Here is an 18701-nt window from a genome sequence, read left to right on the forward strand (position 1 = left end):
TTTATCTTAAACTTCTCAAATTCAACTGCATAAAAGTAACTAAAGATTTGTTATGCTATTGTTCAGCCTGCCAGGCTCTTCCATCTCAGCATATTTCAATGCCTTTCCCTCCCTTTTAAATAAAATCTCCTCTTAACTCTGAGCTCCTGACCAGGTCTTTAATCTGAATGCCCGCATTGTGTTCCAGTTACCTGATGCGGCGCTCACCATCATCTCCATCTCCGTCTCCATTTAAGCTCCAGCTCTGGGAGACCCCGACGAGTGCTGTCTTGGTTGCGAAACTAAGCCGTAAGCCGGGGCCAAACCAAGCTCCAAGCGGACTCTGGCCTTGAAAATCTAATATTCTCATTCTCATATACTCAATTAAAGCCGCTGCCAGTTTTTAAAAAGAAGTAGAAATAAAAAAAAAAACGGCGCTTAGTAGTTACATTTTGCAGATGCTTAAAAGCCGTCAACGAACTCGATTGCGATGTGCCAGACAGCAAAATAAAATTTAGCCATACTCAAACATATATATCCAGTATACATATATATATAAATCTATAAATATATATCTGTGCATCTGTGAGCGACTTGAAAGTTCTCAGACTTTAACTGACCATGTGTGAAATCTGCAGACGCGGATTTGACTGCATCTTGTTTTTTATTTTCATTTGTTTTTATGAAGAAGCCTTCACTTTTGTGGTCAGCTTCTGGCCAGGCTACTCTGGTATTCCCCCGGGGTTTTGTATTCTCTGTTCATCTTCGCCAGCTGGGGACATATTTTGTTCAATTAACACATTTATTTTGCAATCGATTTAATTAACTCTCTTCAGTGTCCATTTGGGGCCTAAATACAGGTTCTTGTGGATAAGTTATGGCACTATTAAATTCCAACTTGTGACAAATCAGCGCATTCAGAATGCAGAGCAAATCCCATTAATCGATAAGCGATATGACAGTTATGTATTAGAAGCTGATAAAACGGAATTAATTAATATGTTTCATATTTAAAACCAAATTTAATATTTTTGTATTAATTAATATGGTATGGTTTCAGTATTATTTGATTTCAACTCACAAGAACTCCAACTTTAAGCCATGTTATAATAATAGTTAATCGAATGATGCTTCTTTCCAAAATATCTTAAGTACTTTAAATTAGCTAATTTGGTTAAATTTGTACCTAATGGCCGCTCCCTGGCTTAACCCACTAAAGACACAACACTTCCACATCCTTTGAGCCACTGTCAATCTGAAGCCTTGAACCACAAAAAACAGCTCAGAAATTGGTAACAAGCAAAGCCAAACCATGTTAACCAGACGCTGGGGGGGGGAGATGCAATGCAAATAAAAAGACAAAAGGCTAAGCCAAATAGCAGATCCGAAACGCGCCCAGTTTCGGCTTTTCGATATTCAATTTGTTTGGACCTCTTGGCTTTTAGGGGGCTCTCGGGGCGCTCTGACTTGCCCAGTTAACTGTTAACGGTCTAAACGGCCTGGCTCGATCGCAATTGGATAATGAATGATGCTTTGAACTGTGGCAAATTCTTTTGTCTGTCTTTTAACATTGAACTTTTCGCCATTTCCAGTCCAGAAAGTCACCGGCTCAGATACAGATACCGCGATACACTTCGATTCCCACAGCTCTGAATGATTTATGGCTAAAAAAAAATACACAGAGATATATACAAACGTATATGTAAAGAGTGAAAAAGATACTATGATTTCGATTGCGGATCTAACGGATGAAACAAGAACCTTGTTATGCATTTAACACGCCACGGAAAGAGGAAAAATATATATATAGATATATTCCCAACAATGTATATAAAAAGAGTCACCGTCTAAGTACAATAACGATAAAATGCGATGAATTATGGGGCAAGTTTTTTTTGTGTTGTATTTTTGCAAGTATGAGTTGCCAATCAGCATAATCGCTCGATCGGTGAATCGTTGCACGGGAAAAAATGGTTATTAATAAGATGATATATCTAATATGATATGGGATTTATAATTGTTAGTCAGTGAAGGAGTCGGCAGTCTTGATCAGCAAAAACATCCCAAATCACAAATTTGCGTTATTATTATTATTATTCTAGAGGATATATCTAAAAATTATATTCTATATAGAATAAATAATATAGCTATTAAATTAATAAAAGTAAAATAAGAAAGTATTATTGATTACTTTCAAGGGTGAAGCTAACATCCCCTCTCTCCCACTTTCTCTTTTTTCACCCCCTCTGGATCTCTTAGCCTCTGAGTATCTCAAGAGATAGCTCTTACTCTCTATCTCTCTCTGCCAACCTCTAGGGATCGCTCTCTCTCTCGCTCTTCCTTTCTCTGTTCTCTTTGCTTGGAGAGTATAAATAGAGGCGCTAACGGACCTCATTCTGTCGGCGGCATCCCTTGTGTTCAGACCTGTGGTGAAAGTAGTAGTGATAGTGATTACCTTTCAACCCCAAGTAAATCGTATGATCAATGCAATATGTTACATCTAGTAACTAGGAAGAAGTTTACCTTGATATTTTAAACGTATACTTAAAGTAAATAGCATTACTTAATTATAATTTATTCACTAATATTTATTTTTTATCTTTATCATGATTTGGGCACCAACTTTTGCTTCATTATTGTTCCCTTGCTGGGTATTATAATTTCAGTCAGGAGCTTGTAACGCAGTGAGGCAGTCGTTTCCGACCCTACAAACTATATATATTCTTCATCAGCATAAACTGCTGAATCGATCTAGTCATGTCTGGTTGAAAACAAAAATTCTAAAATATTTGCTATTTATTAAAAATTTTAAAAGGGGTTACATCGTTAAAATTGTCAAAAATTAACTAAAAATTTTATTTTAAATTGAGTATGCAAATGTATTAACCTAACAAAAACGTACATAGGAAAACTTTCCGAATTCAAAGAATACATTAAATTGCAAGATGAAATTAAAGCTCGTAATTCTTAAAAATTTTAAAATAATTAATGGTTAAACCATTCTTAAAATAAGTAACAACCTAAAAAATATATAGCTACGATATTTGGTATTAAATACGCGAAAGTTTGAGTAAAATATTCTTACTTAAGGCTCAACGCTGCGTATACGCAATATTAAGTATACGCCATGTGGAGGCAAATCTTACGGAATTCAAAATTCTGCGTTCCGAATTCAAATTAATGCTTTATTGTTTGTGCTATGAAGTTTTAAAACTTTGATTAACAAAAAAAAATTTCATGTAGGAATCTCGATAACTAACGATTCAAAGAATCTGATTCGATCCTATAATTCAATTGCGAACTGCAAGAGTATATAAAATTCGTTTTATTGTTCAGAGTCTTCTATAGTTTATTTTATAAAAACAGGATAATAAAACCTCTCACTAATTCTGATAAAGAATATATAGATATTGCTTTACTCTGCAAGAAGATCTATGCAAACATTTTTTAGGGGTTTCCAACTAAGTATTTGTGTGTATTTTTTTCTGTGTGCCCTAGTGGATCATTGGATCGTTAGATCGGTGATCGTCAGATCATTGGAATCGTCACAGCAGCCATCACTTGCCGGCAATTGTGCATCGATCAAGAGACACCGATTCCGACCTTGTGCATCAATCCCAAGTCGCAGCGAAAGAAATGCGTGCAAAAAACTGCTTCGGTTTTTGCCTCGATTTTTCATTTTCAGTTTCAGTTTGGATTTTTTTCGGTTACAGGCACTCTGCGAAGGTCTAACAAATTTCGGCTTCCAATTAAGTGGAGTCGAAATTAAAAGCAATACAAAAATAAAAAATAAAAATAAAGCAAAAAAAATAAATGTAAAATTGCCGATGGTTTCGGAATCGGATTTGACTGCGCTTCTCGCGTGCTGTCGCCCAATTGACGTTGCCAACTTGGAACAATTAGCATAAATTAAAATTGGTTTACGGCGCACCAAAGCACACACATTCACGTCTTAGTCAGTAGAGACAGAGAGGGCCTTAGTTTAGAGGAAAGAGATAGCTTGAGAACTCATGATGCGACCAACAAACCGCTAACGATGAGAGTAAAAGTGATCCAACCGGTCGTCCGGTTCTGTGCACAGTGCGATGCGGCTTCTATAGTTAGTCTTAAAATTTATGACCCGAGCACCCAGTCCCCTCATACACCCCACACTCCATCATCCGCTGACCACTGCCCACTAACCAAAATCCAAAATCCGAGATCCGATTCGATGCGATCTTAGAACTAAAACGCAGCGATTCGATTGCGGCATAAAAAACGATAAACAAAGGCAAAGTCACACAAAAGAAAGATATAATATTGGGAAATACTCATTGATGGATACTCTTAGTTAACAATTAAGTAAATATATTAATATATAGAATAAAATAGCTTAGTTTGAATAGGAAAATAAGGTTACAACAGAACAATAAGCACTCGGGACTACAAAAATTTACAATTCTTACAAATGCTCTGAAAAAAGTCTGTAAAACATATTTAAAATTATTATAAATTAAATAATTTGAGCAAATTTTTTCAAATTTTAATTAGTCCCTAGAAAAGGGTAGAAAAACAACACTATAGAAAGCAAGAAAAAACAAGCTAGCGCAACAAGAACACGCTGCGCATGCGCCGCATCATCTGCGCTGAGTTGGCGCTGTTCCTTTGCACTTTATTTTGCCATTTTTTTGCGACTTCATAACTGTGACTTGTGTTTTAGCCGTGATTTATATTCGTGTTGGCTCCGCTCGTGCGCTTAACTTGGCTTTTGCCAATGCTTTTGCTTTCGTTTGACTGCCTGGCCGCTGACCGGTCGCCGCTAAATGCGCTAAAAAGCGAAGATTTAGAGACATTCTTCCACAAAAGCGTTGATTTGACTAAATTAAGAATCGGCGCAGCAACAGCAACAGCAGCGGCAGCAGTCGCATCAGCATTAAATTGTAATCAATTTTTCTGCCTTATTTTTTTTGCTTCCCATGGAATCAGCACAGATTCACCGATCATCGCAGAAGCAGACTGGTTTATCCAAAAATATATAAAAACGGTATACATTCTGAGCCATGTTCTTACAGCTTCATTTTGCGTGTCGCTGCTCAGTGAGCTGTCATCGGTTAGATTATCATTATTTTTCTTTCAGTTTTTTGTGGAGCATAGTTTTGGAGCTTTTTTTTTATGGAGTTTCCTTTTGTTTTGGTGTCAGGTTACTTATTTAGATTGCACTAATCAAAGCGAACAATTAACAGATCTAAAAGTGTTTGTTATAAATAAACCCAAGCAAAAGGAGTTTATTAGCATTTGTTCGATTTTTGTGTTGAATAACATGTTAATTCGCGGCACCTGGTGTAAATTAAGAGTTTTCTATGAAACAAATTTAATTGAGCTTTATTTTTTTTACTACAATAAGTCTCTTGCTTTATAGTGATATAAACACTCTTTTTCTTAAGATTAACAATATTTCCCACACATTTGTTTGATTTTTTCGAATGACATTGTCTTGAACATAATTTTTGTGCCATTGAAGTGCGTTTATGACAATATTTAAGCTATAAATTAGGAAAAATGTGTAGATTAGCAGACCCAAAATGTTGGTTATTAGTACTACAAATTTTGTTTCCAATGCGGGCTCTTTTTTAAGTTACCATCAGAATTTAGTTAAACTCAAGTGAAACTGAAAAACATTTACTTTGCATGCCTTGGCAAATTAATTGTGTAATTAAGATTCCCCACAATACAATTTGGGCAGAAAAAAAATAGAAGAAATAAAAAATAAAGAGAGATACGCATATATGGAGATGGCTTCCTCGTCCTCGTCTTGGTCCTGCAGCAAAAGTCGTGACTCTTCTGCCAGGGAAATCAGTGTGCGATCTTTTCCCGCCAATAATGCATATTAAAATGCCACGCTAATTGTTATTATAGGCCCTCCTCCCGCACTTTAGATACCTTGTAGCTCCTTCTCGATTTCTTTCCCTCTTCCTCGGACTGCCTGGCAATTAAGTAATAGACAAACAAACTTTTGCTGAGGTTTGCGTGTTGGTAGCAACATCTGCTGCAGCAGCAACACCAATTGCTGCAACAACAAGACAGCCACTGGAATGGACAAATTTTTATGCACAAGTGGAGAGCCTGAAGTTGTGGGTTGTTGGCCAAGGCGTCTTTGACTATTAATTACCTCCGAAAAAAATGTAAAAAAAAAACTAAAAAGAAAATCGATGCTAGAGCTAACACGGTGTGGGTGAGTGGGAAAAAAGATGCAGCATCGGCAGTTACAGCCAAAGAAAATACAGTTCAACTTCGATAAAGGGAACTTTAAATTTTGTAAGATATCAATTTCTAGTATTTTATAATGTTTTTCAGATACATTTATAATATGAAGAATCTTCAGAAATGCATTTCTTATCTATCTCTTTGCAATTGTTGTTTGTTTTTTAACCTTTTTAAGTACTACTTTTTTGGTACATATTAAACCAAGAAAGAACCCTTTGTTTTTGTCTTGCAAATTTAATATTAACTTCTCAAGCATTTGTGATTTCCCCTTAGGAAAAGTAATGAAGAAATATTCCTCAATCCGTTCCAATTAGCGAAATTCAACTGTAACTGAACAAGTTGAAATGCAATTGAATTTAATGTTTTCGGTCGACATCAGAAGACGACTTTCCGCGACGACTGTGAGAACCCACTCGAAAAAAGGCGATAAAAAAAATGCCGAAAAATAAGACAAGATCCCCGGCTGTTTTATATCGCCAAGCTTTCGTTATGGGGGAGCGTTGTCACGATGCCGGCCCCTTTGGTTTAGTTTTCGCCTTATATTTCTTCTTATTATTTCTAAACTGAAAGCGAGACAGCCGCAATGAGAATGACTTAGGCGCCCCCCTCCCAAAAAAAAAATAAATAAAAAAACAAAGCCAAGACCCACACGACCATAATAAAACAATTATGACGAAAAAAAAACAAAAAAAAAAAAAAAAACCGAAAACAAAACCGTAGCCAAGACTGTAGGGCGACCTATCGATGGCAAACATTTATCACACCTTAGTTAACCCCAACACCTTGCCGAGCCTGAAACAGAGACAAACGTGGCTGGAATGCGCCGGGTTCGAGTTAAGATCGACCAAAAGCAAAACAAAAATTTAAGGAAAATATGGCAAACGTCTCGACTTTGACTTACACTGACTGCAATAAGTTAATAGTTCGAATTCGGATTCGATTTCTTTCGGGGAGAAGCGTACGCCAATTCCTCTAGCAAGGAAAACAAAGCTTGTCTAAAGCCCCCCCAAAAAAAATGGTTAGGAAAATCCAAAGAAAGAAAAACAAAAATAACGAAAACGGAGTTTGGCTTTTGGGTGCGTTCCGTGAACTCCACGATGTTTTTTGTGTGTCAGCCGGCGTGCCAGAGAAGCAACACCAAAGGCAATGGCAGCAGCAACACCGGCACACCAGCAACATCAGCAACACTAGCAACTTGGCAACAGCAACAACTAGTGCTAATGATGTAGCCGGATCATCATCATGATGATGAGGCTTCGGGGCGCTTCGTGTGCTTCATTATTGATTTAATAACAGACTTGAAGACACGCTTTAACTGCAGCAAGTTGACTTCGGCTCAGAGTCAAGTTGTTGCCGATGATGCCACGAATTCCACACCAAGCCACACCATCAAACCAGAGTTTAAATGGAAATAGAAAAAAAAAAAACAGCAAAAATGAGACAAAATTTAAACCAAGCCAAACGACAACGTCATGTCAATTTTGGGGATATGTCTGCACACAGAAAAAATAAGTGTTTTAAATGATTTAACAAGAACTGCTGTGCATTCTGCAATTTAATGATAGTTTTTTATACTTAGGAAGCTGAAAAGATTCCTAATATATTTCTAAAACTTTACAATATTAATAGTTCAGAAAATATGTCTCATTTTTCCCCTGTGCATTTGAATATTTGGGATGTGCCTTAAAGATGGGGTTGCCAATATAGTTGCCGATCATGTCGAGCACATTGTGATGATGATGTTGAATGTTATGTTTGACGATCATGTTTGGTGCTTTATAGTTCGCAACACACATCAAGCCAAGTCGAAATGGGGCTTTTCCCTTCTTCTGGTGTGGGCGGTTTCCAAATGGGGGGATGGTATATAAGGATGGGAATGGGATGTGAAAGTGAAAGAGTCGCGGTTTTATTGCCTATTAAAATATAATAAGGAAGCCGAGGCCAGGATAAGTTCGTTTAGGGGGCGTGCGCCTAACTCGATTTGTTTTACGGATTTCGGGAATGGCGTTATGTGAAGGGTGAATACGAAATGTAACCCCAATTAGGCACACTTATGAGATCACAAAAGCCTTAGAGGTGGAGAAGAAGTCTCTAGGATTGTAAATTATTCATTGACATAGGACTGTAGGTAAATGATTTTGGAAATATTTAGAAAACAGGGTCGGAAACGATTCCTTCACTGCTGTTACAAGCTTTTGACTAAAATTATAATGAGTCTGCAAGGTTATAAACAACATTGCATAATTTGACTGCAAATACTTATTTCTTTTTACTATTTTTTTAAAATTAAAATCTTTATGTTTCCAATACAAATAATACACATTCAGTAGTGCTTTTAATTACGTGTTAAGTACATGTTTCAAACCCTCTTCAACATTTCAAACTACATAACTCGTCCTGTTAAACATTTTCCCAAGAATCTTCAAATTTTTATTAGCCGGCCATAAAGCCGTTTGGGCCGCTTTTGTGCATGTGCCAAAAACAGGCAAAAGGTAAGCAAATTCCCAAATAGATAAATCTATTGTATCTGCCAGATACAAAACTCAAATTTAGATATGCAAACGAAACGAACAATTTTCCCGTACTCACACTAAATCAAATCTTCACGAGACCGGAGCTTGAGCTTGAGCCTGGGCCAGAGTTGGAGTTGGAGTTGGAGTTGGAGCCTCGACAAATATATGGGTTAGGCTCAATTTGCGATCTCTTGGTCGAGTTGGGAGTGCAGTGGGAGGAGTGGTGCATCTTGCAGATACGAAGGCAAGACAAAAGGCAATATTGGCGTTTTAATGCATGTTTTGCCTTTGGTGTTTGTTGTGCCTGTGTTGCTGCTGCTGCTGCTGTTGCTTTTGCTGCTGCTGCAACCTGCTGGGAAAAACACGGAGCTGCTCGCTTTGTTTACGACACTTTCGGGGGGCTAGTCGGTTTTCCGGGGGGTTTGGTGGGTTAATCGATTTGGGAACCACGATCCCCTTTCCCCCCACTCAACTTCCCCCACCGTTAACCCACTGTTTGCCCAAGCAAACGAAAGCGAAAATCAAAAAGCCGAAAAAAACCCAAAATCCAAAAACCCAAAACGTGCAACAATGGGCATCAGCAAAAAAAAAAAGGGTAGAGAAGCCAGCTCGAAATTAACACTAATACGATTCCCAAAAAGCGCAGGAGTAGCAGTCGATACTCGTACTATGCCAAGACGTCGCGTGTTTTGATAGCTGCTGATATTTCACTGACTTGGAGTGAAAAAAACTTGCGAAAAAAACACTCAACAATGCAACTGGCAATAAGAAGCCAATAAGCAGTAAAAAAAAATGTTGATCTTTTCTAATGATGGATTGTGCAGTTAAAACAAAAAGTAGTACATTCGGAGATAGTTTTGTAGTAAATATTCCATAAATTTAAAGGATTTAGTTATCATATTATCACGCTATTAGAATTGTATCATCCCTTTTCTGACCCCTTAGGGTGCCTTAATGTTTCACAAATCTAATTTAATACCATAATATTTAGAACTCATTTCTTGTTTATTTCCGTGCCAAATATTTCAATTTTTCTTTATCGTCCCAGCTTCCCACCTCAATCCCCAGCTGCGCCTTCTTTAGTGTCTCCAATTCGCAAAACTGAGATGCGCCTGGCAACCGATTGGCAACCAAAAAAATCTTTGCCAGAAAGCGAACGAAAATCCATTCCATGCCCGTAATTATGTAAGCGGCGTTCCAAAACTGGCAGCTTATTTATCTTTGTCTCAGCCATGTCAATCAGTCGGAGGCACTGGCACAGGCATAGGCACCACCAGCTCCACTGGATGCACTGCAGCATCACGTGCACCTTTGACCCGCATCGGTTGAGCCGGGTTTTTTTTTTTTTTTTTTAGTTTTTGGTGGGGCGCCGCTCAACATGCAAATTAGGCGGCTTCAATCTGTATAATAAATGTGGGGAGAAAAAAGACAGAGGCTGGGTAATTCGCATCGGTATTGGAAGTGGGATTGGATAGGAGCTGGAAATGCGACTAGAAGTGATACTGGGAGTGGAGAATCAATCGAGGGTGAGGGAGGGTCTTCCAAATGGGCAAATCATCAGGTGATGTTCGAAGTATATAGTGTCAAAATAAGGAATTATGATTGAAATAATCCAGGGAAATTTTGACTGGACAACAAAAAGGATTCACTCTCTTTGTCGGTTTTATTAACTCTTGATTTCGAATATAAAGGATTACCTCATGATCGTATTAAGTACTTAAGGTGACCTAACAAATAATTTACTTCTATTCAAAGAATTCTCTGAACAGAACACAACCCATTATTATTCTTTCCTTTAAATAAAATTAGATCCATCTTGTATTCCATCTAAATTAAGCCACTTTTTGAATATTTTCAAATACTTTTTCCGCAGGCTAGTCATTGAAATTAAGTCAGGCCATCTTAAGTTATTCAGAAACACTTATATTTAGATTCATCCGACGACTTTGACTCATGTTGGAGATGAAGAGAACTCATGCTGATGAAGCTGATGAAGCTGATGATATAACAATTCAATTAAACCAGTTTACACAATGCGAACGAGCAGAGCGATCTCGGTGGCATCTGCAACTGTTCCCGGCTAAAACACCTTTGCGACCACGTTCTTTTATGAGAATTTCATGCAAATGTCGTCGCAGCGCTTCTAACCAGCTCAGGTTGCAATGGATTTTATTCCTTTTTAGCTTGTCTTATTTTTTATTATCATTTTTTATATTCATTTTTTTTATTAACGAATTCGCTTTTGCATAATGGTCGAGTGGACACTGGTCAGCGAAGAGTTGACCCATTGCCACGATCCCAAAGCATCTGCAGTTGGTGACAAGTGCCAAAGCCACAAAGTGTTGGCCAATACACTGGCTTACACCCAGAAAAATGGGTAATAATATTGGGTTAACATCTATTTTATTCTTCAAATAATAAATTAAATAAATATTCCTTCTTAATTCCCCTTAAAATAATCCATCCAAGCTTCTACGACTCAGCATTAAATATTCCCTTAGTTTCCTCTATTTGTAATTTATTGAATAAAAGTGAAACTGATTTCTTTACGGTGCAATCACATGTAGAAGCAGATACAGATACAGATTGAGATACTTGTGTGCAGATACCAGATACACTCACACCGATTGGGGGGCAACTGGTTGAGGTTGAGATGCGCTCAAAAATGACTTCAATCCGTTCGGATTTCGCTTATAAATTGGAGGGGAATGGAACCCGCAGAGATACGGGTACGGGTGCTATGAAATGTCCAAGATGGCCTTCGATGAATTTTTGCAGCGATTAAAAAGCGATGACGATGATGTCGCCGTCCGCTTGCTGGTTTACTTGGCATTCAAAGTGGCGCAAAGAGATTTATACGAATTATTGCGACAATTTCAGAGTTTTTGCCCTGCTCTTGACTCATTCAATTGAAATTCTTGAACAATGTTGTTATTGTTATTGCCATTTAATGATGCTGTTGCCGGAATGCCTGTGCTATGTTCATCTCAGCCGTTGTAAGATGGCCAACACTTTCAATGTCCAACGCGAGCTGACCTTTTGCCACGGATAGTTCTATATTGTCAGCATCGGTATCTGTCGCTGCATCTGCATCTAAGTATCTGTTAACGTATCTGTAATTGTGTACATGGCTGACACAGTTTCAAGTTGCATTTAATTGTGCGGGGTTATGGGTTCTTAATAGATACATCTATCGCCACCACATGCTTCTTGGGTGCCAGCTAGATTTATGCTCGCAATGATTTATGCTTCGAAACTTTGGATATTCCCATAAAATTAATAAAAAACAAACAACACTTAACTGGACTTACCATTAATGTTATATTCAAAGAAGCATATTTCTTGGTAGATCTGAAGGTTAATTTGAAAAAAGACTCTGCGAAGGTTCTGTTTCAATTTTATAGCGAAACCGACATTGAACTGATTTTAACAGCTTTAGTGATATAACTTCTTCAAATTGTTAAGCTATTGTATATTTTTAAAATTTTTATTGTATTGTATTGCATTTAAACCCCAATTGAAGACTTCTTAATACTGCTTATTAGATAAAAATAGAAGACGGCATAATTGTAAAATTTATATCAAAAGATAAACTCTAATTAAAATGACAATTTTATGTTATTTTTAGAAAATTAACAATGTACTTAAACTATCAACTACAAAGTTATTTGAAAAACTCAAAACTTTCATTTTGAATCACCCATAGTTAATCCTTTTATGTACAATTATTTATTCATTAAAATATTTAAACATTATTAAAATCTTTCTGATATCAGTTTGTTATTCATCTATTGGATTCGATTGTAATTATGCCATTTCCAAGAAGTGTTGTTAGTCAATTAAGCCAACATTTCAGAGCAGATATTATCTCTTGATTCCAAGAAATAATCTTAAACTCGAATGAGAAGTCAATATCTATTCGTATCCCTTGCCATGTCAAAAGTCACGTTCCTTGTGCAAGATGTTGGACTCCCACACTTATAATATTCGCTATTTTCTATATATATATATTCGAATTATTAATAATAAATAAACACACCTATTTTGTGAGGCAGCCAGAAACAATGACGCCGCCCAGAAGGCTCGACTGGGTTCCCAGATCAATATGAAATATCATTCCAAATATGGCCTTGGGTCATTTAGAAAGCAATTCATCGAAGATGTGGCTGAGGCTGAACTCTTCGATCTGCGGACAAAGAAAATAAAGAAAAAAAATAGAAATAAAGGAAAAGATGCTGAATAAAAAACTACCGTGGGCTACTGCCAAAAATGCTACCGGGAAGAGTGAGCGCGATAAACATTCAAGATTAACCATTTTAACCATTGTCTTTGATGGCCTCAAACCAAATAAATCGGTGAACCAAAGCACCGAAAAGGCACATTAAGAAATTTGTAATTTTTGGGTTTGGTTTGGAGCTGCATCTTCCCCGTAAAAATTGCAGTTTTCTAATTGTTTTTCTTTTCCAACGATAGAGAGACTTTCTGGCCGGGGCTAGTTAACAAATTTATTACAATAAACTAGGCAACAAGAAAGGGGGGAAGAGACGAGGAGACTTGCCTGCACTCGTGCTTCTTCTTGGCCATTGCATAAGTTTGCTAATTTTTTTCGTTCGTTTTTCTTCTTCTTTTTATATAATATCGTTAATACATATTATTTGGCAAGCTTTGTTGGGTCTCCCCATACTCTGCAGTCTGCAGTCTGTAGCCTGTACTTTGAACTGCGAACTCCCCATGGAGGAGGCAGCAACTCGTCTCGGGTTTCTTTTGGGTTGCCTTGCCTGATCAATGGATGGACCTGGACCTGGTCCCTGGACATGTAGACATCAGCCGAAATTGACGGACCAAACGCAGGGGAATCGCTGTGCAGTGACCCAAAGAAATGGTAATGCGAGTCTCGAAGACGACTTCGCTCTTCGCCTGGGTCAAAATGGCCCCGGCCCGGCCACTCAGTCATTGAGTCAGTGGGTGCAACAGTCGCCGTTGCCGTGTGAAGATCTGTGAGAAGTATACAAATGGGTCTCGGGTTCAGTTCACTCAGTTACATGGAGAAAAAATGCAGAGTTTCTGGAATATTTGAGGATTTTTTAGACAAATTTAAACTCTATCAGTTGAAGTTTATATATGTTGGGATACTTAGAAACGAAGCGGAATTCTTTACTCTCTACTCTATTTAAGTTTTAATTTTAAATTATTATTATTTATTATATTCTGCCGTATTTCTTTACTGTGCAGCCAAAGGAGTTTACTCATTTTGGTGCAGGTTTTTCTTGGCTGCAACTTGGCGGCTTCGATGGTATCGCCTTTGAAATCCACGACAGCGACAAAGCCCAGACTCCATGGCCTAATAGACATGGAGGAGTCCCCAGACTGGAGTCTTCAGACTCCCCCAAGTTTTCGGTCTTTGGTCCCCAGACCCCGTGAACCAGCCAACTTCCTGCAGTTCCCGAGTACCTTTGATGATGATGATGATTCGTCTGGGCCTTAGACTTTCACTATTAATTGTCGATTTTCATCAATTGTTGTTCATTGTTGTACTAACCATCTTTGTTGTTGTTATTGTTGTTGCTTAATGGGTAATGGGGTTGGTATTTAAAGTTTTTTTTTCCTTTTTTTTCTTTTTGCAAAAAAAAAAATAGCGAAGAAGAGAAGAAAACCCAATTTCTGTTTCATATCGAAATTGGATCTATTACTCAATGGAGATGCGACCAAGTGAGAGACAATTTGATTGATTTATGCAATAGCCAGTCAGTCTTTTGGACCTTTCCTCCATTGTCAGTCAGTTAATTGCTCAATGCAATAGAAGATACAGTTGTTATATCATCGGAGCAATTTAGGGTTTACTTCAGGCATTTCTCATTTGCATTTGACACGGTTTTTTCTTCCATCAAGATGGCATTCTAGGCAAAAAGCGCAATTGACGAAGCCGACAGACAGAGTTTTGAATATTTGTCACTGCCAAGAAAATAAAAAAATAAAAACCAAAATGGGGAGCGTCAATAGAACTTATAGTTATGTGCATATGGTTCTCAGTCGGAGTTTTTTTTTAGTTTAGCCAAAAAAGTGCAACGCTTAATCATCCAAGTGGCAAGCTATGCATTTAGTTGTTTTTTCAAAATATCTTGATTTTTTTGGGGGAAAACTTGAAATTCTAGTCAAATGGGAAAATCGATTCTTAGATATTAAAAATCTTCAAATGATTTATGGGTGTTTTATGAGGGAAATATAATTGGTCACAGCCACTACAAGAATCTTTACTTTATGTTTATAACTTAAAGTGCAAAAGCATCTTTAATTTCCACTTAGATTTCAAAGCTTGTTTAATATTTTTTTGTGCAATAATTTAATGTTTCTAATTCGCCTATCATGAATATTTATACATGGTATATATTTATATGTGTATTTATCTATCCATCTTTTTTTCATTATTTTTTTATGACTGCCCTCTATGAACTATGTCCACGTTTTTCTGTTTTGTTTTTGGCTTGGTCCAAGACAACTGACACGACAGCCCCCTCAGACGCCGCCATAATAACAACAACTTCCAGCCAAATCATTTATTAATTTGTCAAATTCAAGCCAAGACACCACCACGTTAGGAAATACAAAAAATAAAAAATCCAGCAAAAATATATATAAAATCTAGTGGGCTATGATTATTATTTTCGTGTTGCCGCTTTTTAACTAATTCTCGCAGATAAAAAGTGTCAAAAGAGTCAGGCGGCCAGAAGTCAACTGAAGTTGCTGAAAAATCGCTGGAAAAAGATTAGCCACCAAATATATAGACTCATACGGCTGATTAGCGAAATATGAGCATGTGTGAATAATAGTTTTGTTGAAATTTGACTCATTTAATTAATGGTTAATGAAAACTGCTGACAGTTCATGAGATTTCTTAAAATTATGGGTGCCATAAGGGCGATTCGGATATTTATTTTAATTTTATATCAAATTTTTTACTTTTGTTTTGGGTCATAGCTTAAAAGAGCCTGTTTAGATATATAGTATGCAAAGAATGCCAACTCCAATTTCCATTCAAAGACAATGCTTAAATTATGCAAATTATGAAAAATGATTTCGCATCGCCTCAACGAACTTTAGGCAGGCATTTTGCAATGCGAATGGCGGCGAATCCGCCAAAAATATTTATTATAATCAAAAGCCGAACACCCGCAACGTGGCCAAGGAAGCAGCCACAGGAACGTGCAACATCGGACAACACAATTTATTACATTTTATGTGCCGCATTAACCGAACGATGGAGATGTGATCCTCGTTTAGGTTTTATTTCTTGTTTTCTTCTTTTTTTTGGTGGCTACATCTTGGTTGCAACGTGAGCTCACCTCTTGGCCAACCCCGCCGCCAAACACAATGAGGAGGTGTCTCTCGGATTATCCACAATATCCACAAATATATCCATATATTTATTTATGTGGACAGCGGGCATGGGACTGAAGCTGAGCATTTCTAATTAAGACATTCGATACGGGGCTTGCGTGTGGAACGCGAGACAATTGGGCAACATTAGCACACGGCAGCGGCAGCATTATGAATCTGCTCATATCTATGGCGGATTTTGGCATTTCACCAACCATTTAGCATTAAGCTCACCCTGGAGACTCGCCTTCATTTTTGGCATTCATGCCCGCTTGACTTTATGCATATGCTAAATCGCTAAGAGACCCTCTCTTACTGTCTTCCCTTGAAATATCCTTGCAGGTGCAGCAGCAATAACAGCAGCAGCAGCAGCAGCAACATCAGTCAACGAGCCGAGGAAAATTAAACTGCTTGGGAAATTGAAAGGCGAGAAAACTGACAGCAACGACAACGACAGCGCGGCAACAGCAACAGTAGCTGCCACCACCGCGGCAACCTCTACGACAGCAGCAACAGAAATTGCTGTAACATCAGCAGCAACAGCAGCAGGAACAGGAGGAGCTGCGACAGCAACATCAACTGCAACTGCAACAACAGCAGCAGCAGCAATCCAAACAACCAAAATCAGCCAAGTGAGGCTTAATAACCCAGCGACAACAAGCATGTTACTTTTGCAACCCAATGTAAGTTTACTTTGGCTTAATATAGTGTTTATATATAAAGGATAGATCGGGATCATTTAGATATATATTAGATAAGAAAACAATATATAGAAAGTGTAAAGTATTTATGAAAAGTTCTATAGATGCTGAACTTTTTGATATTTTATTTATATCCCTAACAATTTCTGGCATCCTTAAAAAAGCATATTAATTTGTTTATTTAAATCTCCAACCTCCCACTGAGGTGTAGAAAAATCATAAACAAAAGTAAGCAACAAAATCTATGCAAATTTTCCAAACCAAAAACATGAATGGCAGTGCTAATTGGCAGCTGCGAAGTGTTGACTCCTCCTGAGTGGAGTCAAGGTGTTGCGGTGAGGATATCAATTGCACCAGCAATTAGATAGCTATTGTTGGATGAGTGTAAATGTTTGGAAAACATTTTGGCATAACCATAACCAATTAGGAAATCAGCAAAGAACAGTTTTCGCTGCCTTAAGGGTTGCTTTTCACACAAGAGCCAATGGGCGTTGTGGTGGGGAGTGCGCATGTCGCCTCGGAAGGGACTAGACTCCACCCTCAGGGCTAGGATATGCAAGGATGGCTAAGCAGGGCTAGCTAGGATATCTGTGCGTGAAATGTAACTCATTCGTCTGCGGACCGTCTATCGTTGCAGAGCTCCTTTAGTTCGCTGTCGCCCTTCGATAACTTCTCCACGCAAACCGCTACGACGACCACGACAACGTCGGCAGCCGCAGCTGGACACCACCACCACCATCATCTCCTCCATCAGCATCATCAGCAACAGCAGAATCAACTGCAGCAGCAGCAGCAGCAACACCAACAGCAACAGCAGCAGCAGCAGCAACTGGAACTGCAGCAACAATTGCAACACCAACAGCAGCAGCAACTTGTGAGCCCGCAACAGCATTTGCTAAAGACGGAGTCGCTGCTCTCCCATGAGGAGGATCAGTTGATCAGCAACCTGACCGACTCGGCTGTGGCCCACAGTGAACTCTTCTCGGATCTCTTCTTCCCCTCGGACTCCAACAACTCCCTGCTCTCGCCGACCACCAGTGGCTATCCGGACAATCCCGCCGAGGACCTAACCAGCTCCATTGAGAACCTCACCAAATTGACTTGTCTGCGCGACAAGCGTCTGTCCTCGATCCCGGAGCAACAGCTGAGCTCGGAACAGGAGCAGCAGCTCTGTCTGCTAAGTCTGCGTTCCAGCAGCGATCCGGCAATTGCCCTGCACGCCCAGCAGCAGCAGCAGCATCAACAACAACAGCAGCAGCAGCAACAGCAACAGCACCCGGAGCAGCAGCAGCAACTCCAGCTGATCTCGCCCATTGGTGGGCCCTTGTCCTGCGGCAGTAGCCTGCCCAGCTTCCAGGAGACCTACTCGCTGAAGTACAACAGCAGCAGCGGAAGCAGCCCCCAGCAGGCCTCCGCCTCCGGCTCCACTAGTGCCCCCTCCTCCACGGCAGCTCCCACACCCACGGACCAGGTGCTGACCCTCAAGATGGATGAGGACTGCTTCCCGCCGCTATCCGGTGGCTGGAGCGCCAGTCCGCCCGCACCCTCACAGCTCCAGCAGCTCCACACCCTGCAGACCCAGTCGCAGTCCCAATCCCAGATGTCGCATCCCAATGGCAACAGCAGCAATAACAACAGCGGTGCCTACAACTACCATGGCCACTTCAATGCCATCAATGCCAGCGCCAATCTCTCGCCCAGCTCCTCGGCCAGCTCCTTGTATGAGTACAATGGAGTCGGCGCCGCCGATACCTTCTACGGACAGCAGCAGCAGCAGCAACAGAGCTACCAGCAACATGTAAGTAGAGCCTAATTCCACCTGAATCATTCTATAAAAACATTAAACACTCCCTTCAAATATAAACCAGAAGAAGGAATTATTTAAATTCTT

At 39.1% G+C, this 18701-nt stretch overlaps 1 protein-coding gene across 2 annotated transcripts in view; it reads left to right on the plus strand.

Annotated features, from left to right (window-relative positions):
• The window catches only part of Hr38 (Hormone receptor-like in 38), a 38650-nt gene that overhangs the window by 15030 nt on the left and 4919 nt on the right, over positions 1-18701 (plus strand). For both annotated transcript variants that reach the window (XM_086835002.1, XM_086835001.1), the window contains exons 2-3: positions 16452-16792; positions 17448-18608. In XM_086835002.1, the coding sequence (XP_086691128.1) occupies positions 16772-16792; positions 17448-18608 (1182 nt within the window). In that variant the 5' untranslated portion in view covers positions 16452-16771. The remainder of the gene's footprint in view (positions 1-16451; positions 16793-17447; positions 18609-18701) is intronic.

Source organism: Drosophila serrata, unplaced genomic scaffold (genome assembly GCF_035046125.1).
Source record: "Drosophila serrata isolate PLE 108 unplaced genomic scaffold, ASM3504612v1 contig_275, whole genome shotgun sequence".
Classification (NCBI taxonomy): domain Eukaryota; kingdom Metazoa; phylum Arthropoda; class Insecta; order Diptera; family Drosophilidae; genus Drosophila; species Drosophila serrata.